The following is a 23,383-nucleotide window of genomic DNA, read 5'->3' on the forward strand; positions in this document are numbered from 1 at the left end:
ATAGTGTTTTTTTCTAACAGCATCATATGTTGGAAGAGCTGAGTGAAACTTCAAAAGTCAGGGGTTCAGACTTTTTTTTCCCCATCGTCCTCAATAGAATGTCACAGAGTAGATTTTACAGCACACCTCTTCCTCTGCTACTCCAATATTCTATTAACTGGCCTGGACTCTCACCCTTCCTCCTTAGACTCCCACGTCATTCTGTCCAACTCCCTTGCCCTTGAAAATTTAAATCAAGCAGCAAGCAGATTCCTGAAAAGCAGGAGGTGGCAGAGGGATAGAGAAATACCTCCAGGGATTAGTAACTAATCCAGGCTTTGGTCTGGGAGGCTCTGGCCTCTGGCTCCTCTCCTTTAAAACACTGGGAGCTCTGTCTGCAGGGTCACCACTAATGGCTGTGGGCTTCAGTGGTTTACAAGGAAGGACTGATCGGGGTGCTTGATAACAGGCTAAGGGAGTATTAGCTGCCCTTGTTTAGTTAGTGAGGATCAGGGGGTGTTGGGAGTGCTGTGTGAAGGAGTAGAAGGTGCCACCTTCTGATCTGATACACAGGACAACTTGAGACACCAGCTACAACATTTATGTGATAGTAGTAAACATCTTTTTTCAAGGCGGTGTGCTTACATTGGCTCCTGGTCACTTTGCCACCTGCTATGCTGCAGAGGAAATCAGCCCCACCACCATCCTGCCGGCCACTAACACTGCAGGACACTCAGAACAGCACTTAACTAAAGGGCCCAACCACCCAGAACTGTGCTGCCGGTTGTAAATGAACCAATAAAACCATGTAGGTGGTTTTAATCATGTCCCTAATGGGATTATTGACAGGATTATTACCATTGAGTACTAACACCCCAACCCCAATTTATTAGCATTATAGTGAAAACAAAAATTTAGCCCAATAAGGCACTAAAACTGCGCTTGGGGGAATTGTAACTTCAAACTAGATGCACAAACCACCAAGAGTTTACCTATACAAAAAGAGTCATTAAGCACTGGTTTGTTTTCAGACACATTCACTGCTCATAAAGCTCTCTTCAGAATGAAAAAAATAAAAAACAACTATTAAAACAGGTGAAAGATACAATTATATATATATATATACATATACCCCCTGATCCGCACTAACTATATATACATTTATATATACACCACTTTTGAGAGAAGGCAATAAGAGCCAGAGATGAGTGATAAGAGAGTTTCATCTGGGAGAAAATGATCAGGGGCCACTGGGTGCAGAAAAAAATGAAGTAAAGTTCAACATTTGCATATACATCGTAATGAGGCCAGGCTGGTTGAAATTCAACAAAGTTTCCCCTTTAATGATATGATAATCTTTTTGGCAGCTGCTTATTATTTGGGCTGGAATCGAGCCGATCCAGTTGGCATAGTGTAGCAAACTAAATACGACTATTGAAATAGCCGGTATAAGCTGGGCAAAAGAGGCCTCGCGACGTGTCCACAGAATAAAAAAAAGAAATGACAGGTGGGTGAATGTGTGGTGTACGCAGTGACAGCTGTCCAGAGCACTTAATCTTGTTTTGGGAGAATATCCAGAGAGCATTTGTTTTCCTGACCCGCCAAGTTTCTTGGTTTTTGTGTGAATTGTTCTGTTTTGCATGAACCCATCCTGAGAGTCCAGTGCTGCTACAATTGCTGGGATAATTGATTTGCCCTGTACTTTTGTACCGCGACCATTAGTAAATGACTGAAATAAACCCTTTTCAGCATGAGAAAAATTCGATTTCGGAAGCATCTTGTGTTTCCATCAACAGACCATTGCAGTTTTCCTTATAAAAAAGATAGTACATGAAGGTTATAGAGTGCAGAGGGCTTTGGTTTATCTTTGAGATGCAAAGGTAAAGACAGGCCAGGGTCACAACAGTTTAATGCATGACAAATAGCATTTTAAATGCTCAGGAACAAAAGACTACGTAGGAAAGTAACGATCAGAAAAAGAAGAGAAGGTGACAAAAACAGTAATCATTAGGACTGAAAATCTGTTAATATCAACTGTGAAAACCCTGAAGGAAACAAAATTCAATACAAGAAAAAAAAAACCCAACAAAGAAGCTTGAAATGGAATGACAGAGGAAGCCAGCACTTAATACCTGACAACAGGAAACCAGAGACGAACAAAAGCAGACATGAGTGCAGGAAACAGATTTCACAGCACGGCAGCAACTACAAACTGAAAGGCACAGCACAGGAAATATGTTTTTACAGAACCAATACCACAAATGAACCTAAGAAAAGACTGACTGAAAACGAGAGTTCAAGAGCCTTTCCTTCTTACTCATCTCACTCGTGCAATACAGTTCAGTGATGTGGGTTAAAACGGGGGTAACTGGTAACTGGGGGATAGTCCCAACATTAAAACTATTTTTATGCCTTTTCTCCACCGGTTCGAGGTGAGTCAGCACTCACCACCTTCTCCGTCTCGTCCAAGCCCAAATTTCGGTGACTGATGAATGCAGACGAGCAGAGGATAATGGAGGGCAGCACTTTCCTCCACTGTCAGCTGCACAAAGGTGAGCTAAAATAAAAAGGACTGCCCAGCTCTTGTCTTTAAATGCGTCTGATAATTTATCCATTTTAACTCTTCTAATTAAGTCAGCCTGCTGCAAAACATTCAGAAGAACATGTCTTATTACAGGATGCAGAGACGCTCCATTGGCCAAATAACCAGAGAGAAAGCACGCAGCGTTCCCGAAATCAAAAAACTGAATCTGTTACCTTGGGCAGTTACTTACTGAAATATCCCAGAAATCGACGCATCTACAAAATCACTACCTGAAATATCGACGGAGAGAATAACCACATTCATCAGGCTGTGAATTGTACGTGCATGCACATGAAATAAAGTCATATATAAAAGATATATTGAGGTAATAAACAGGATCCTTTCCCACACTGCCCAGACAGACAGCACTTGATGAACTGACTTTTAAAATATACCCACGATGTGTGTCGCCACACACATAAAATGGAATTCATTGCGAAAACAACATCAAAAACCTTTCATGAGCGATGGCGTCCCTGAGGGCAGCCCTGTTCAAAAACACAAGTGAGGAGGCACCCTCTTCAATGTCCCCCCGATGGTAAAAACATGATAAAGCGTGCCTAGGTATGGTGGTTTAACGTGTGAGAAAACACGATAAAGTGCCCTTGAGGCGTCATTACGGCAGAAAAACCAGGGAGCAGAGACACGTTTCTGCAGTGCACCACATGCTGGAGCAAAGGTGAGCAGCACTTTTCACTGCAGTGACTAAACAACACCAGGTTTTCCAAGTTAACCAGTTTGCTAAACCACCTAAATCCGTTCCAGTCGGTGCGTTAGACAGTGATTCCTACTACTTTTCACAAATATTGGTTGATTTTCATAATGGCTTTACCATTAGATGCAATTATGGACCCCAAATATGAAAGTGCATTAAAAATGTGTTAACAATTGGTTGTATTTGTACTTTTGATGTGTGAATCTAGATCAGGTCATATAGATAGATTGTTGTGTTGCTATGTAAACTGCTAAGGGAGATTCACATTGGGATTTATAGGTAAAAGTACAGCAAAACAATATAAACTGCTATAGGCTAAAGACACAGTAATGTACTGGGCAGCATGGTGATGCAGTGGTTAGCACGATTGCCTCACAGTGAGAGGATCCTGGTTTGACTGGAGACGGATCCACAGTTTATTCCTGCCTCTTGCCTCGTGACTGCCGGGACATGCTCCATTACCCCGCGAATAGGTGATGCTTAGCAGAAAACGGATGGACGGACAGATGAATGGATACTGGACGCATCAGGTGGAAACCGGTCACAAGGCTGCACGTCTGACTGCAAACTGCAGCAGTTGCCGAGCTTGATGACAGCAATGAAACCAGAGGTGAATGAAATTAAGGTGGATTAGTCAGTATCTGATCCTCTAATGCTGTAAAAAAATTGAAAATAAGCCAGGAAGAAGAAAAGCAGGGGAACTAAAAGCTGGGAAACAAACCCTGACAGTGTGCCTGCATGCATGCTGATATTTCTGCACTCTAGGCACAAGTGTCTGTTGTCCTTTCTAAACGCAGCACGTCGTGCAACAAAGGTAGAGACACGTGGATCAGATGTGCAGTAGCACTGACTCGATGTGACTCATCCTGTCCAACTTTGCCGGCTGCTCCTTATTAGTCAGTTGTAAGAGATGTGTGTAAGACCTAATATGAGTTCTCAGAGGAAACGAGGCCATCAGAAACCCCCGCTGACATACCAAGCTATTTTTATTTCTTTCTCCAATTGCTGTGCTGCTCAGCACAGCATGAGATTCATAATCCACAGTCTAAAAAACATAAAGAAATGATTAATAACTATCATCAGTGGGGGGAAAAAAAGGTGCAAGAGAAAAACATTAAATATGGGTGGCAAAAGCGTGGCAAAATATATGCGATGAGCTGTCGGGAAAAGAAAGCAAAGAGATGAAGTGAAAAATGATCTCATCCACAGAAAATAAATAAATACAGACCTGTGCATATAAACCTGCCTATGATTCATTTTTATGACACCATTCATGGGGCAACAGCTGAAACACTCGATTGAACTGGTTTAGTGTTCTTCAAAATCTCTCCCTGGAATACAGAAGCTGCCTTCAGACGATGAAGTGACTCACTTTTGGTTCGCCGGGAGTCTCAGACATTGACTTGGTCGTGTACAAATGCTGCAAACATCACGCAAAAAAAAAGGAACCGTGGGCACGTAAAAAAGTGTCACTGGCAGTCGTGACGTTTTCCTCACTGTTGTTATTTCAGAATATTTGAAACGCCATTTTGTCCATCAAAAAAAAAAAAGCCAGATCAAGATCAAACCAGAAATTGTGGCTGCCCCGGGCAGACTATTCTCTCCAGTAGGCCGAGAGAGCCGTCCCAGGAGGCAAAACACATCTTTTAAATGTCTGCCAGATATGTTGGGGAGAAAAGGGAGGATGATGGGCAAAGTTCTCCAGCTATGTAAGAGTGATGGCTGATGTTGGATGGGTGCACTCGAGCGCGTGCAGCCCTCGGCTCTGCAGGAACATCCAATCCCCCGTGTGCCGGTGGCCAGATTTCAACAGTCCTTTTTTGACCAGACTTCCAGACAACATGAGTCGAGTTTACAGCTGCCTATCATAAATGTCAATGAGCTTAGGATACAAAATCCAAACTTTGAGTCCGTAAAGATGGAATCCGTTTGTACGGCTCAAGTCCCCATGTGATGGTGAAGGGATATGAGTTTTAACAGTCTGATCAATGTCATATTTTATAATCATTTATTTTCTTCCTTCAGCCCGCAGTCAAAAGGAAAAAGAAAACACCCCAAAAACCTCTAATTCCCTGATGATTGCTGCCAGCGGCTCCTCTGAGGCTCCTAGGATCCCTCTCAACGACGTAATGCATCATCTCCTCACTTCCTGTGTCTGCATCAAAGGTTAAAAATTTGTTATTCGCTGCAAAAGTGTGTGAAAACGTGCAGTTCCTAAAGGCGCATATAGTACTGTAAAGTAACAACACTGTTAATTATGCTTAATTACAGATCGGAACGATAAGTGATATTCACACTGATTTAGTGCCTCCAAGCATTCATTTCCATTATGCTAATATGGTAAATGCATGACGTTTCTCAAAAACAGACCCCCCCCCCCACAGCAGCAGGACCTGGTGGGACAGGGGGCCACCGATTGGCAGGATGGCTGTTCTGTTACTAAGCTGCTTATCTTTAACCATCACCAAACAAGACGTCTCGTGATGAGACGGGACGTCAGCCTGAGTGAAAGTCATCGTGGAGGCGCTCACGGCGTGGCGTGTACGTGGAACAGCTTTCATGAGCCTCCTCAGGGCCAAAGTCCTAACAACACTTTTCTTTTTTTACTACAATTGCGTTGTTCCATTATTCATCATTTCAAAATATAACAAGATTCCACATCTGTTTGCTGATTTGAGCAGCTCTCAGCTGTGTTGGACAAAAGCTGTGAAGTACAATATGCCCCGTAATTATACAGTTTTTCGATTATTTTGCAGAAAAGAAACATAGCTCGGAGTTTTCTCCTCAGCTGAACACGATCAGAGGCCCAGTGCTCGACAAACTGAGCCTCTTTAGTTATTTCTCACACTTCTGAATTCCTACTGAGGCAAAAGGATTGGTACAAGATAAAAAGTCAACAAGACTTAAGGTGAATAGCGTTGAATGAAAGCCCTGAAAAGACTTTTTTAAATTTGAAAAAAACAAACCCAAGAAAACACCAAACAAGCAATTAAGTCGATTTTAACCCTCCCTTTTAAGGAGTTTGCACAGGATTAATCGCTAATACCATTTCGTGATGGCTGCCTCCATTGAGGATTGAGGGACATGAGGGACATTATGGTTTTACGTCCAGTCCAGATTGTCCTGAATGCTGCAGCCGGGATGCAATTGCAACTGTTACGTGGCATAACTGGCACAGATGCTGTGGCCACTTCAGACCAGACAGATCCTGACTGAATGCAGATCCCTACATCTGAAGCCTCTCTGATCCCTCCGTGTACTGACCAGAATCCTTCAGAACCGGGGGAAAAAATGGGGCGAAATCAAAGAAATTCTGCACGTGGATTGAGACAATAATTGCCAATTTTCCATCAGCGCCGTGGAAGATGTCAGATGACCTGGAATTTTTCCATCATGTTGCTTTATCACTTCTACTCTGTGCAACATCATCTGGGAAGCTTTCTTACCTCTTGTCTCAAATTTCTAAATATATCCCTGTCTACAGCTGTTGCCGTCAGCGATGACCTGAAAACAGCCAAAAAGGGTGGTTCGACACGTGGTTTATATGTAACAGGCTTCCCCTGCCAAATCCGTCTCCGCGCTTGCCAATAAAGCAGCCGCGACAAATTGATCTGAGAAAGGGAAACTCAGGAGGGCGGCAGCAGTGGCGGCTGGGGTATTAAAGCAGAATACCACAACCTTAATTCATCCACGGCCCTGTGACATTTCAGGATCCAAAGAGTAATTGCAAAGCAGATTTCCCCTTTAAATTTTATTGAGCATGTTGTCAGAAAAAGAAAAAAGCTGCTTAAATTATTTTCAACCCCATTCTTTTCTTTTTTCTATAACATTAACACCTGCCTAGATGTTTTAGATGGTGGACTTACTATGATCAAACCGGCTCATTGTTCGGTGATGTTACTAAAACACACACACACACACACACACACACACACACACACACACACACACACATCACGCAAATGGCAAAATTAACTCATCGTCTTCTTGCCAGTGAAGTATTGAGCGCACAAAACACTGTTCATGCCAAATGTAGCGTAAAAAAATCCAACATTAGCCCGCTATCTCAAGCTGTTTAACGCCATGATAAGTAACGCCACATGACAGCGGCGCAGAGAAAATACAGCTAGCAGGCTAACGCTAACCTTTTGTGGCTACATTTGAATGTCAGGGCTTTCAGCTTATTAAACGGCACTGCGGATGCATTTAATGGATTTGTCTGTTGGACTCTTTAACCTGTTAAATGAGGAGTAGATGAGTTTCATATTTGCGTGAGCTCTACTGCTACCATCTCAGTCATCGTGAATCAAACATATCTTCATCCACTTTGACTCAACATCCCAGTGAATGAGGCGAGCAAGCTTTGATGCATGAAACTGCTCCCCTCCCATGCCTGGATGCATGTGTGTGTTTGTGAATGATAAAACTCTGAATGCATTACTGCGCTGCTCTGGATGTATATTACCACCCCTGTACCATTACATGGTTGTGTATTCAGCTCCTGCACACACGGCCAGCGGGCGAACACAATCTTTGCATCTCAAAAAACTCAGTTCCTCTGTTTTCCCAGTCAGGGTTGAGTCACAGCTTCAGTCTAACAAGGTATCCAGAACAGCGAGAGGACCGCGAGGAGGATTCTGGGTACTAAAAAATGCAAGAAGGGAGAAAAAAGTATTTTCATTGGCCAGGACCCCAGATGCAAGAAAACAGTGGTAGTTTGACACAGGTCAGGGGGATCGGAGACCATTACAAGCTGAAAAATGTCCTACGATATTTTGCTTCCTTTCAGTTACTACGTTAGGGATTGTTTTTCCAGACAGAAAAGGTTTGTTGAGGAAGAATATTGAACTGGAAACCATCAACTCTGCACCAAATGTAAGGCTGAACCCTCCTGTGGTCATAGGCTGCAGAAAAGTTACAATTCATTCTCTGAGAGCCAGAATCTCATTTATCCTTCCTAGAGTCATGATCTATAGATCACCGTAGGAAAGTTTCACCCGCACTGATGTGTGAAATGTCCTGATATTGTCAGCACTGTTCCACGTCTTGTTGACACGTCAGATCGCAAAGTTTCACCCAGATATGTGTGGAGGGTTTATAATCCCCTCCTGAGTCCTGGCCCTTTAATAAGATATCCCACAAGCTGTTCCGTTAAAAAAAAAAAACACTCCGAACAACTGTATGGATAGCACTGACAAAAAAGGGAGAAAAAAAATTAAAAGAAGTTTTGGAGCAATTTTCAACACGTCTGACCAATGAAACTCCAACAAATTATGATGTAACATAAACGGAGAGCGCAGCTTAAGGGGGAAACGTCATTTACGTCAACGCCACCTCTGCAGGTGGCGGTGTGGAAAACACCAGTCTGCCCAATATAGACGGTCCCTTAACAATGATGAAAAGCACAATGACTGTTGTTGGTAACTGTTGGTGCTATAATTATTATGCATTTCCATCTGTATTTCTGAATTATTTATGGGCTGATCTGATAAATAAATCAGGGAGGCTTTTTGCTTTTCAGCTAAAACCTCAGTTAATAATTCAATCGGAGCTTGCTGCTGAAGCTTTTAGTACAGGAATCATCAAAATAGTTATTTGTCTGTTGTTTATTCTTTACTCTCGTTAAAAATAAAATATATTCATAAATATATAATCAGCCCAAAGACAACAAAGCCTCATTTTCAGTGAATATTGAATTCAAATCAAACACATGGACGCAGCTCACACTTATGTGCGTGTGCATGCACAACAGTCAAAAATATGTTGAAATTCATGATAACAGACACCCCCCCCCCCCCCCCCCCCCCTCATCTGAGAAGAGCTTTGATGCAGCGACGAGGCTAATAGACGAATGCTACGCAGCACGAGTCTGCAGATAAAGCCTCACATGCAAATGAGGACAATTTTCAAACTAAAATATCACCAGCAGCAGTCGATTTGACAAAATCTTAGCTGCAAATATGACTTTGGTCTTCAGGTTTTGCTCACACATCAGCACAAACCACGCTACCCAGGTGTAGTCTGGCCAGCTTTGCCTTGGTGCAGGTTTTCAGCTCCTCCATATCTGGTCAGATATTTCTATATTAGCCGCACTGCCAGAGGTTTATTTCCAGCTCATCACTGTGCACACTTGTTTGCTTGTGCGTTAATCTTGCTTCACATTTTCAGGCCAGCCGTAGGGGGAATTTGAGCGACTGTGGTGAGCAGAGAGAGACGCAGCTGACCACAGTGACGAGTGTGCAGAGGGGCGGCGTGCACCGAGGTTCACACTCACTCACGTATCTGGGACCCAGACTTATTGGGGTAGATCAGCATCAATAGCTCCTCAGTCTTAGTCTGTGTGTGTGTTTGTGTGTGACTAAAGCTGCTGGCGTGTTTGCAGTTATTTGGGGTTAAAATAAAAAAGTCCTTAACGTTTCGATTAAAGTTCTATTTTTTTGGGTAAGGGAGACAAGTTGGCCGGGCACAACATATCCAGGGGGCAACAGCTGTTCATACAAGCAGAGGTTCCTTTTTTATTGAGGCTAGAATATGAAATTAGCGTCACATTTCATGAGTGAGAATGAGAGCTATTGTAGTTATCAAATTACAGAGAAATATTTCCCATTTTCACAGCACATTTTGAAGTTGCTCTGCTTATTAAACATTTTAATGGCACTCTACATCGCTCAGAAACATAATGACCTGGGTGCTGTACGCTGACAGCTCCAGTTAAGCTGCCAACCCCCCCGTAATGACTTGTTCAAAAGTGCAGAACATACCTACTAAAAACCAAATCCCATTTTCATATCTTTACTGTGGAGCTCAGCTGAGGAAGGGAGAGGGGGTCACCTGGGAGATGATCGACTGAATCATCCTGGCGAATGACGTCTCGAATAAAGCACAAAAAATGGACACGCCGAGGGGTCGGACAACGTGTGCATGTCACTACGGAAACAAGCGGCTCGCGCTGCAGCAGTGTCAGTGACGTGATTCACTCGGCCTCACAAATCACAGCGAGAGAAAAGAAGGAAGCACAGACCAGAGTTCCTTTTTTGACTTGAGAGCAGTCACTTTATTTCTGTGCCCACTTTAAGGAGATTCATGTCTCTTCAGCCGCTTTAGCAGGAAGGACATGTTCTGTCATCACAACTCATAACAGGGATGCAAATATTATGTTTCTGTGTCACGCAGTCACATGGGGTCAGATTATGGAGGTTGCATCAGAGCAGAAATGAAAAGCAAAACGAGAGAGAGACAGAGAGAGAGAGAGAGAGAGAGAGAGAGAGAGAGAGAGAGAGAGAGAGAGAGAGAGAGAGAGAGAGAGAGATGGATTTTATTACGGGGTGGAGAAGCATATGGAAGCCCTGGGACAACACGAAAAAGAAACCAGATCACTAATACATACGTGTCGCGATCAGGACACACACGTTCATCAAGCAGCAGCACTTTTGGTGATCTGTCCAACAATCACATTACTTGTCATTTATTTCATATCCAAAATGCAAACTTGATGCAACACAAATGAAATCCAGGTGGATTATTTTTTTTAATACCTCAAATCCCTTCAAGGGAGATTTACTGGACACGGAAAATATACTGAGACAGTCTCTAACAGCTTGGAAGTGCTCTGCGGCCATCTGGCCTTATTGGAAATAAAACAGTCATGTTTAATTGTTTTTGGAACATTTAATTCAGCAAGCTTGGTAAAGCCTTGGATCGCCAGAACCCATAAAGTTAATTCATATTTATGTACAATTTCAATTAGTGCACGTTTTCAACTATACTAGCATGCTGTTAGCATGTAGCTGCACCAACACTGCAGTCTAAACTACGGGATCCAGTTGAGCTCAGTTTTTATTTAGGTTTGGACACCACAAATTCATCATCCAAATGTCTGTTTCCATACATTGTGTGAGATGCACATGTGAAATACTTGTCGAATAAGCGAGAAACAAACCGTAGGCCAGTGCCTAGAAGCGACGCCCGCCGTTGCCGCCTGCCCATGTGTTGGTTGAATTGAGAGGTTGCATTAACTAATACATTCACATGAAACATCTAGAATCTGGTTAGCAAATGCGACCAATAAAGTTAGAAATAAATGTCAATGTAAATGTAAATGTACCTTTTCAAATCCTTCCTTTATGTGCTATTAGCAAGTGTGGGCATGCGCTCCAGCCCAGCTACGCAGTATTTTTCCCTCTTGAGGACTGGCAGAACGCCGAGCGCATAAGAAAATAATAAAATCATAGGTAACGTGAGAGACCCCCCCCCCCCCCCCAAAAGAAAACCCACCCCAGACTGGCAGTGAAGCAAAGGAACAATCCCTGGAGATCTCTGCTAGAAAGAAAAGAGAGGATGATGGAGAGCACCAACAGAGAGGGAGGAGGCGAGAGAGAGAGTTTGCCTCGGAGCCTCAGCACAGAGGCGGATCAAAGGTTTGTGCTCTGCATCACAATGGACATCCGGTCACCAATACTGATGAGCCCGGCCATGTGATGCTGCATTCACGGACTCCTATCTCATGGGTAAACAAGTGGTCACTGCCTGGAAATCAGCCGACGTCTTCTCCCGTTTAATTGGACGGCACCATCATCTGTGTCGCATGTGGAACACAGGTGGAGGTGTCCAGAGATTTAAAAAAACACCCAAAATAATTCAACACACTTCACTGACAAATCCAACACCAGCTGAAAGACAAAGATGAGTGGATGGAAACTGCACTTCGGATTCGCCTTCTCTTCTGAAAGCCCTAAATCAGCATGTTACGACGCGACCTTTTCATTCGCCGTGGGTTTTGAAGCTCCCGTCCGTGAGAACGTCTGCCCTTTGGGTTGCTGCTGAAGAGGAACCACTGCGTTTCCCAGCACACACGCGGCAAAATCAACACAAACTGTGGTCTCGCTTCTCAATTCCATTTTTATCCACCCCCCAGCAGAAATGACGCCGGACACCAAGCACTAATGACAAACAACATCAGCGCCGTGTTTGTGAAAACCTTACAAGGAGCTCTGTTTCATCTTGTGCTTCAATTCTAGGATGTTGAAGCTGATGGAGATTTCAGGGCTCCGAGAGCTGTCCGGTGAATTCCGAATTATCCGAGGAGCAGAGAAAAAAAGGGGGATTATGACGTACTGCTGTACTACGCTTCAACCTTGACCTTTTAACCTCAAACATGTGCTGGTTGAAGATGCACCTGCAGCCGCAACACTGAGTGAACTGATCCCCGATGGGATTACTTCCAGTAGCGGTGTGTAACTTAGCTGTAAGGATTCCTGCAGTGGAACGTTTCCTGCAAAGAGGCATCTTTTTCTTATGAATCTTTTATTTGTAATAAACAGGAAGTGTACAAAAGGCATGGGTGGTTTACGCACGAGGGATCAGGATGCTTTCAGATAAAATAAAACCAGAGCAGGTGAGCAAATGCATCTCTATCAAAATGATAAAGAGGCGCGACAAATGCCATTTTAATGTGTCGGCAGCTGTTTGGATTCAAAGAAACTTAATATTCAGGTTATAAATGTTGCACTTGATTGAGATACATCGGCTATGGAGTGCAGCTTCAGGAACGAGGATTCCGGCATTAACTCCAATTAGCGTAGCATATGGCTGCCAAAACACGCATGATGTGCTGCAGGACTCTCTCTCTTTTGCTATTAATTGTCTGCAATTATACTTTGCGAGTGCCACATCTGTCAGATGCACGGCTCATCCTCCCAAACAGACAGAAATACCATACCGGTGGTGGTGACGTCTCACTGTTTATTGCACAGTTGGCCTTGTACAGTCCAAATTTACCATCACAGATGTAACAAAAAGAACACGATTTTAAAGAAACCCCTCCCCGTTCAGTCCAGTGTGTGACCTGTTTGGTTACTTTTGTTACGTTTGACCTGTGCTAGTCCGCAGTGTTGGACACCGATCCGCAGTCCCCTGGGTGCATTCAACATCTTTAAGGTTTAGTGCAAATTCGAAGAAAGAAAAGTACGGGGAGTACGGAAATGATAAGGCAACGTTTAGAAACATATCAAAAATAGTCGGCAGAGAACTATCTTTGTTACAAAAATGGTACAAAAGTTTTGTCCTGTACCAGTGAGATAGACATGTTTTTCAGTTCCTCCTCTGATTTTGCAAACTTGTATCCCAGCTGCTGAAGTACTTTGCGGCACACCGTCTGCGTGTACTCGACCATGTCGTACGACAGTCTCAGACGCCAGCTCTCGGCGTTGGCGGCCGAGTCCCTCACCGTACCGAACTTGTGTTTCGCCGAGGGCTCGTTGCTGCCCTGAGTGTTTGCCTGTATCCAGTCTTCCACGTTTTTATCCATAGACAGTCCAAGATAGTCAAAGATCTCTTTTGTCTTGGAGAGCGGATTTCTGGCCATATCCTCGTAGCGGACCAGCATGTACTTCCCTTTCAGCCAGTAAGGGTGACCGAGGCCGGTGGAAACGGAGCTGAGGAAGTCGTCACAGACGACCGTGAGGGGACTCAGGTCCAGATTGTAGGGTCGTCGGCCTGTGGCCCTCCAGATACGCCACAGACGGTACATATCCCTAAACGTCTCGATCCGCGATGACAGAATACCACGCGGGTCTCTGACGAGCTGAATCACTTTGATATTCAGCCGTGGGTCTTCGACCAAAGCGCGCAGGTCTCCGATCTCCGCCACCCGGACGATTTTGATTGCCACGTAGCGCTTCTCCCGGCACGCCTCTGTGGCTAAGGTCATATTTAATGCCCCACATTTTTTGACACAGTCTCCTTCCTCCAGATTAACATCAGCAGTACCGAAGGCGTCGCACACAGGCTGCTGACACAGGGCTCGGCTGGCCCCGCGCCGGAACAGCTTATCTGTAGTGTGGTTTGTCGGTGTGGGTTTGATATAACTCTCCAGAAAATAGAGGTCGCAATCAAATAAGCTACGCAAGAGGTCGCGGCTGGCGCCTAGCATCACACGTCGGTCTGCAGGAGTGCGGCTGTGAGATAACCGCGGAATCAACGTCGTCTGGACATGGTAGAGAGGCTCAAACAGGTAGAAAACTTCCTGGTGCTGGTTGAGCAGCTGGCCAACGAAGGAGGAGCCGCTCCGAGTGGTGGCCAGGATCAGGATGTGCATTTTACGGGTGGCGTTGATGGAAAAGTAGGGGTAGTCATCGCAGCCACCGCTGCCGGCCGCCGCCCGCTCAAAGGGAGGTTCTGTCTCTTGGCCTCCCAGGCCACAGTTCTGGGGGCTGGGTAACTGACACAGCTGGAACGCCTTGGAGGTGAGAGTCCGGATGGCCGTGTACTGGATGGCAATGGAGGCCAAGGCCAGCAGAATGACTGCCTTCCAGGAACATTGCATGACTGGACCACTTCATTTAGACGCAGCTGTCCATACCGGGTCCTCCCTGAGGATCAAACAGATGGTTTGGGTTTTGTCATGAGATGAATTTGTCTCACTGTCAGATTTTTATAACTCTATTACGACAAAGCACAAAAAAGTCACTTATTTAGATTCTTACACTGAAGGCTGGCGATTAAAGGTTGAATAAAAAAACAAAAACTAATGCACTTCCTTGCTACAGCTCCAACTACCTACCTCTCTCTCTTGTTTCAAATAAGCACTCGCAAAATCATATTTCCTGGGTGTAACTTTCAAAAACAGACCAAGTTAAGAGGAAGTGGAGCACAGACTCTAAACATATCACGTTTCAAAAAGCTTCCTAATGAGCTTTACAGTTAAAGAAACTATAGAGAACCCTCGAATGTGTGTGCATCACGTCCTCTCTTGCATCTTTGCATCTGATTCAAGGAGCTTGTTTCCACCTGATTGGACAATCCAAGCCATACGCAATAATCCACTTGTTTCATCAGGGAAACCGAAAATTTAGCCAGCCGAATCAAACCTTCAGTTCCAATGTCATATCAAGGGGAAATGGCTGCTATGAGTGATGGATGACACATTTTCAGGGAAGAAGAACTAATTTTAACACAACACTGTGATAACCGGGCCTCCTGAGGCTCAGATCTATAAAAAAAAGAAGAAAAAAGAATAACGCATCGAGGGATCTCTTCTGATTCCAAATATGGAGGAGCGTTACTTTCATAACACCAGATGGGGAAAATTAATATTGAGGTTCTGTTGAAACAATCGCAAGCAGACTAAGAATCAGCTGGCCAAAGTCAGAAGTGGAGGGACTTTGTTGCCGTCCAATGCGCCAGCTGGTGTAATGAAATCGGCTGACTACGAGGAGAGACCACCGATTTCTGCCTGTCACCGAGCCGACAGGCTGATTCTCACTCTGATCAAACACCGGATGTTAACGCACTTGTGTAAAGAGAGCATAAATTAACATTTGGAATATTCCACACTGCGGATTTCTAACATTCTCCACTGTGCACGCATCTTCAGCGCAATGCAAGACGCCGTGGCACAAATGAGAAGTGTTCCAAAAACGCTAAATATCTAATGAAGCCTGCGTAAATAATCTGTGGGTAACGCGTACCTTGTCAGTGGCTCTAGAGTCATGATGCGCTGAACGTCCGGGTGAATCACCGCTGCCTTTCTTCTATCCTCAAACGGTTTCCACGGCGCGCATACGACGCAGAAACCGACCCGAACCGCGTCAGCGAGAGCCGCGTTTCCATGGAAGGACTCGCTTTGAGACGAGGGTTTTCGGACAGAAAGTGGAGAAAATGAGAGGAAACGAGGGGGAAAGTGATGCAGCTGTGTGGTTGTAAAAGCCGCCGGGCTGTGAGGCTGAGCGGGGAAGCGGCGGAGAGGCTCCCCTGAAATGATGCGCAAAGACGAATGCGTGAGGGAGCCAACACAAGGACCGACTGTCTGGACCAGCCTAAACCCCTCCCCCTTCCCACCTGCCTCCCCCCTCCTCTCTCTCTCTCTCTCTCTCTCTCACACACACACACACACACTCCCACACCAACCCAAATTTTCCATCTTCTTCGTCTCAAACCAATTCGAACCCATTGCGCAGCAGGGCTCAGACCGTTGAATTTACGCTATTTTAGACCGTTGCACTACGTTAAATTAACGTTTCCTGTTGACGAGGGTGTGTGTGTGTGTGTGTGTGTGTGCGCTGCTTCTGATGTGAACTCGAGAAACATTGCCTCACAGTTGACAACCCAGATTTCGACACAAGGTGAAAAAAACAAGGACAGAGAACTTTTAGTGCAACAAATGATGTAATTAAGTTTTTGAATTTTGGATTCACAGACACTGGTCGATGGCACCATGGCAACTTGATGGTAATACCTTCCATTTTTCTTTGTTTTTGGACTGAAGAACATAAATATCAAATAAACACGGAATAATAACCTGTGTTGAAATAAATGGGATGTTTGTGAAGGTCATTCACTGAAAAAATCCTAATAGAACAACAGAATTGAGTTTCCTTCTCCGGACCAATCTCTATAATGATAGTTTTAGCTATGCAACATAATGTAAAATAATAAAAATAGACACACACTAAACCATGGACCATGGAAATATGCTATGTTTTACTAATAACTCTGCTAAGATGACGCACAACCCTGACTAGTTTAGCATAACCTTGCAGTTGCGGGGCCAGTGCCCAGAACTTACATCTTAATAGTTCCTTATTTTTGCTTTGAGGTTCCTTTTTGTCTTGTGACACTTTTAATGTTCTTCTTATAGTTTGATGTATCTATTACTATGTTAAATACATTGTATTTGAATCATATTATTCTGTTGGCTTTATATAAAGGTGAAATTGTGATGTACTAACTGGCTCATTGTTTAAGAAAACATTTGAAGCTGTTCTTTATTCACACAAACTAGAACATCTGGCCAGGTCACATGACCACATTTCTGTGTTGTTTGAATCGAGGCTCTCCACGGACGTTCTCGGTAACTTCAGCAGCATCTCCTAACGCGCTTGACATCTCAGTCAGTAACAGTTTAGCGAGTCTTGATGGTTATTCAGCACAATAATCATTTGCTACAAACCTCAGTTGTGTTTAATCAAAATTGTGTTAGACTATAATTGCAGCTTTGTGTGCACTGAACACAATTTCACTCTGATGAAAGTGATTAACCTTGCGCAGATGCCACTATTGCTGTTTGTAGCATCTAAAGTGGATGATCTATTTGAATTATAAAGGCTTGATTGCAGGAAAATAGGTCTATTCGTGCTATCTGCCCATCATCAATCCAACCTTCCTCCTCGAAATGTCCTCGATAGTTGGCCGTTGCATTGAAATGTCATCGTCAATAGGTCTATAGAAAATTATGAAAATTAGATAAGAGTAATTTGATAATACATGCACGTGAAATGTAAATTTACCTGCCAACAATCTAGATTAGGTATTCCGTACACCACCTGGAGACTTCCAAGGCCTACTGGTATTTTACCCTGCAGCCCCAATAAAAAAGTGAGCCTGGTGGGTGGAAATGGGAGTTCAATTTGCAGCAATGCCTGTCCGTACGTGCCGCCAGGATTGGTTCTTTGGTGATTTTCACGCGGACTATAGCTCCTTGGCTGCCTGTGTTGCTCTTTGTACGTGTTAGTATCTTTTTAAAAAATCACCATATGGACACGTTAACAAGGTCAAATACAAGGTTTTCCTCGCCGGGGAAGTAACCAGCGACAGCTGTCTCGAGTCTCCTGAGACAATATTAAAGTGGAAAACACAACACGCGCTCTGAGAGACGACATCGGAGCTGTGGTAGGCAGCCGGCCAGAGTAGCAGCAGGAAGGCGGTGATGAGCTCAGCTTGGACTGTGTGCGCGGATGTTTTCGGGTTCACCTCTGATCACAATGAACCAGACTGTCTGGAAAAGGGTAAGTGGCAGCATTTGCTTCATTTCTGAGTGGGTGGCCACAAAAAAAGGGGTGGGGGTGGTGGGGTGAGCTCTATGTATATACTGCAGATACTGCCTGCTATCTATAACATCCTCGCACACCCCCTGATTAATGATACATTCTCCTCGACATTTACTCTGGAAATCACACCCATTTTTTTTTCGTTGCGGGTTTCAAAAATGATATTTGACGGCAGAAACTCCAACCCAGCGGTAAGCCACCAATCAGGAGGGCTGCAGCTTGATGACTGGGGAATTATCATCTCGGTCGTCCATCTCAAGAACTGTTTGACACTCAGAGAACTAAATTAGCCTGTCACAGTAAGCCGGCCAAATCAATAAAACGTAATAGATGGTTTAGAGATGAATTGACTCACCAACCTCTGACCCTTCTGAAGAACTATTTAGAATGCACATTTTAGATCATGGGTGGGCAATCTTTCTCTCAGGAGGCCTGCGGTGATATATTGATGACGCCGGCTTGGTGACTGATCTTTCTGCTGCGAGGGTACCCGCAGGTTGAATTCAAAACTGGCGTCGGCCCATTGTCCTTCCCGATGTGCCAGATAATTAACATGTAAGAGAGTAATGCTGTCGGTGTCGCATCACTTTTTAAAAAATGGTTGTCTGTACGTACAGCCTGAAATGTGCCATACGTCTAATCATGTGACTTCATTGCTTATCAGTCACTTTCACATCGCAGTCCTCTTGAAAATTGATGGGATTCTAGGAGGAATATAATCTCACAGAACACTGGAGCTGTGCTCACACAGTCGCTGCTACAGCTAAAGAAAAAGGCAGCAGGCTCCAAAGATTCTATTGCTCTCCAATAAACCACTGATGACAATGAACCCAGCTTAGAGGCAACCTTGCCAAGGGACACGGAGGCAGACTGAAGCCTCGCATCTGCTGCGTTGTGATAGCCTTTCAGCACATTATGGTGTTAGGCTATTCTATTTGAGCATGCTATAAAAGAATTTCTAATAGATTCATAACACGTCAGGCTAAATAATGTGTGTAGAGGAGGGCTGGCTTTGCCTGTCTGCCCTTCATCTTTATGCCAATCTACACATGGTGCAAGCTTTTTTTTTTGTTTGGTTTACTTCATTCACAAGCTGGGATGGTTCGCAAGGACTTTTAGAGATTACTTTGTTCTGTTTGGGGGAAAAAGTGGATGAACAAACACTTCAAAGTGGAAAAAAACTTGTGAGTAAAAACTCATGTGCATCAATCTGAAGTGTAATTTATTCAACACAACACTGCAGATGTGCACACGTTTTCAAGGCATTACAAAAGAGATTCTACTTCTGCACTCGTTTTGCATATTCTTGGACTTGTTACTGCTTTAGTTGCTGTCTAGTGACTAATTTTTGCCTGTGAATATAAAAGGTTTTCTAGAAAATCCAGTTACTTTTTTTTTATCAAACTCCAACAAAATAAGTCAATATAACAAAAACAAAGTCAGTACTACTTCAAACCAGAAACACCGCTGCTAATTTCTTAGGCCTCTAGTATAGGATATATTTATGCAGTAGTAATACAAGGTTACATAAGCTAGTAGGTTACTTTATGATCAAAGCCCCTTGGCTGTGTAAGATCAAAGGTCAATGTCCTCCCAGAATCTGGAACATCAGCAAAATTTAATGAGATCTTCCCTGACCCATTTCCTGAATATTTCAATAAAATTAACATTTTTGGGTTATTTTGAAAACAAAAGCCAATGTTGGCTGTCACATGACCTCGTGGGATGAGGTCATAAGCGAAGTAATTATGAATTAATAAGTTGATAATCCCTAGTATTAGCATATTTGGCTGTGACATGCAGCTTTACAGTAAATGTATTCAGTGCTTTTATTTCCAGTATTAGACCCAAATGCCGTCTTTAGATGATGTCTTGTGATAAATGTGTTGTGCTTTTTACGGTATTGTAGTAACAGGGTTGGAAAAAGGTGTTGAGCTGTACAGCCTTTCATTGAAGAGTTACTACAACCTTGTTTATTGCAATGCAAAAGGAAATATCAACACAACCTGTGATATAAATCACTGCTGAAACAAACAAAACATCAATGTAAAATGGGAATATTGGCCATCATTGTTTTGCATGCAGAAGTAATGTATCCACAGGCATAAGAGTGAAATAGTCTTAGACAAAATCGTCCAAACTTAAGTAAAGGTAATTGATATAACTGATGCCTGGTCTCTTTCCCACCCTATGGTTGCCCAACTCATAGTTGGCAGAGGGTAAAGGAGGGTGAGAAGAGGTTATCTTTCAAAATAAAACAGGAAGTGCTTGACAAGACGAGGCACGAGTGCTGTGACATTAAGACAAAAGAGGACGGGTGAAAGATGAACCCAGATTAACCGTATGAGAGAACAAACACATACAAGGAGATATAACAGCCTTGTGCTAAAGGTTCCTCGCCGGGGGGGATCGCACAGTTCATGGCTGAATATCATCTGTTCTCTGATTAAAGTTGGTGGCAGAGCTAAATGATGCACTCTGCAGAGTCAGTGGGTGGAGACGACCAGGGAGGACTGTGATGGGCCACACTCTGCTGATTCTTGTTGCATTTATCAATCTAAAGGCGACAACATCGTCAGGGCTTCTGATAGATAAGAAGAGGAGAGCTGAATTAGCGAGAGTCTGTGGATGAACACATCTTCCCAAGGAACTTTGGTCTCGACACTATCAGCGACTTGGGGCTGATTCGGTCAGTCATCACCAACCCGGTTGGGAGGCTGATGAGGCAAAATATCTGGATGGAGACTCCTGAATGAATAAAAGACTACACACTTGGTTTTTGTGATTGTTGTGAACAGCTGGAGACAGAAAGACCTGTTGCCAGCAACTGGTTGCCGCTCAAACACCAACAAGTTTGTCTCATTCTCGCTTCCTCGCCCCTTTTGATCATCATGGGTTTCTTCATGATTGTTTTCTCTGTCCTTCCAGTTCAGACTGAACAAGCTGAACAAAAGACAGTTTAATGTGCCCAAGACCAACCGTTTGATGTCATTACCCAAAATGCAAAGTAGACGTGAACGGTTCATGAAATAATTTCACATTTTTATAGCTGCACCAGGTCTACAGGTCCAGTCAGGGTTCCCATTAAAATGTCAATGACGTTACTGCAAAAAAAGCACAACATTGATTTATAAAATGTGCTTCATTTGTTCTCATCAATAGGTTTTTGAAAGAGTAGTCAACCGAGGCCTGCGAGGCTCAGATGAGGCTAACTCTGCCTAATCAGGCTGCCCTCTTTTCAGCTCACAGGTGGACGTCAGGAAGTAGCAATTAGCAACAATGTGATAAAATTATAACAGGATAAATGAGGTAATGACATGTATTTTAATTCCACAGGGCAGTGATTATTATTACACCAGGGTTTCTGGTAATGGTGTTATAAATGGCTTCTTCATTGATAAGCCTAGCGTCTCTGAGTGTCTCTGTGTACTGGCTAGCTTTTGTAATTATGGTTTTCAATTTAAGTTTCCCATTATACTTCCATAATTGCGTACCTGTTCTGTAAAATTGATGCTCCAACTCCTGTATGCATTTTAAAGCGTAGATAAATAGAGCAGTTGGGTTTGCATCAGTTGAAAAGATCGTTCAATGGGCTTTCGCAAAATTGCAGTGGTTTCCCAAACAACTATAGATTTGGTGGACGTTCAGCTCATTGTCAGTTTTCAGAAGAGCTGATCCATTGAAAAAGAGCAAGTTTGGGGCTACTCTTTGGCATGCTGCACAAACAAAAACAACTTCCTATCTTCCTCCCCTCTGCTGAATATGTAAGTGACCCGGAAAGGCTCCCATCTCATCAGTGCTCCAGCAGCAACGGTACCATTGAGTATCCTACACACTGCTTGAAATTCCAACTAGATTTTGGTCCCTCAGGAGGAGATTTATGCAACATGAGCCCACACACACACACCATTGACTGTCAGTTTACTTTGCTGACTGCTTTAGTCAAAGGTCGGCTTAATCGGATAGACACTATATAATCAATCTGTCCATGCATTCATATCTATACGGTCCTATATTTTATAAATGGCTACCAATGACAATATGCTGTTTGGAGAGACAAACAGGTGTAGCATGAAAACCTCTTTCACCACAATTACAATAATCTTCCGGCATTTGAAATTCAGTGTTGTTTTCTTTTTCTATTCAGACTTATTATAGGCAAAGGCAGCGGTGAATAGCCTGATATGCATTCTCCTTTTTTTTGTGGCCACACTGTTCCAGGGATCTAGCAAGAATGGCGGGCATTGACACTATGCAACCGGGTATTTAATAAATCACTGTTCTCATCCAATTAAATCACACCGTTGGAAAGCGTCAACCTTAGTGGCGAGGAAAGACTTTTTGCCTTGTGTCTTAGCCGCTTTTACCCTTTTGGGGTCACAGGGAGGGTACACATACGGGGAGCCACCCAGGTACAACCTTAGATGGATTCGCAGTTCATCGCATCATTTGTGGGTTCAGTACCTTGCTCAAGGGCGCCTCAGCAGTGCTCTGAAGGTGTTCTGAAGCCTTCCTTTACTAATAGAATGCTGACCATGTTTTGTCCACACCAGAGCTTGAACCAGTAACCCTCCATTTCTCAGCCCAGTCCCCCAACAGCGAAGGGTTGGAGGAAGGATAGTATGGTTTATTCATCTGAGTTGTGTAGAGAATCGCGGTGTCTGGCGGTATTGAAGGTTTTCCAGTTGTTAGGCACACGCTGCTGGAAAAGATGGATCAACAACACAGAAACATTATCTCAGCCATTCGCTGCATGGGGGGGAAAGAAATGCCTGGAAGTCCGATCAGACTGACTGGGAACATTTGTTAAAGGTAAAGAATTTTTATTCGGAGGATGAGCTGGTGATCAAGAAAGAAATGAAGGTGTAACAAAGAAAAATACTTATGCTACATCCAGACAGGATGTCAGCAGTGTTGAACCCCTTTTTTTTAATTTTACATCATAACATCACAGGAAGTGTCAGAATTCTGATCCAGTTTTGTATTTGGACCACTCATATAGTTGGGATGACTGTAGTCAAGTTAATATTAGTCCCACAGAATACTTCATCCAAGCTAGCTCAGGAATAGATGAGGAGAATTTTTCTTCCTCTTAACCAGATGATGCACGTTGTAATAAAGCTAATGCAATACAATCTGCAGTGCCAACAGAAGATTAACTGGAGCTTTAGATGGGTCTGGTCCATCTTTATCCTTATCCTCTGCCCTTAATCATTCAGGGGACTGAACATCACACAGTTGGCTGGTGTGTTGATACAGCTGCTGCTGTCTGGATGACCG

The 23,383-nt window shown here is 43.7% G+C and overlaps 1 protein-coding gene and 1 long non-coding RNA gene across 2 annotated transcripts; one reads left to right on the top strand and one right to left on the bottom strand.

Annotated features, from left to right (window-relative positions):
- Positions 1–1,957: 1,957 nt before the first annotated feature.
- LOC130514098 (uncharacterized) lies at positions 1,958–2,881 on the top strand. The gene is made up of 2 exons (XR_008946911.1): positions 1,958–2,531; positions 2,657–2,881. It is a non-coding gene; the product is annotated as an uncharacterized LOC130514098 (long non-coding RNA).
- Positions 2,882–12,999: 10,118 nt separating this feature from the next.
- Positions 13,000–16,089, bottom strand: chst1 (carbohydrate (keratan sulfate Gal-6) sulfotransferase 1). Its single transcript, XM_057013416.1, has 2 exons — positions 15,746–16,089; positions 13,000–14,647 (listed from the first exon to the last, which is right to left on the bottom strand). The coding sequence occupies exon 2, from the start codon at positions 14,599–14,601 to the stop codon at positions 13,315–13,317; it is 1,287 nt and encodes a 428-aa protein (XP_056869396.1). The 5' UTR covers positions 14,602–14,647; positions 15,746–16,089; the 3' UTR covers positions 13,000–13,314.
- Between the last annotated feature and the right edge of the window lie 7,294 nt (positions 16,090–23,383).

The sequence above is a fragment of the Takifugu flavidus genome, chromosome 2 (genome assembly GCF_003711565.1).
Source record: "Takifugu flavidus isolate HTHZ2018 chromosome 2, ASM371156v2, whole genome shotgun sequence".
NCBI lineage: Eukaryota > Metazoa > Chordata > Actinopteri > Tetraodontiformes > Tetraodontidae > Takifugu > Takifugu flavidus.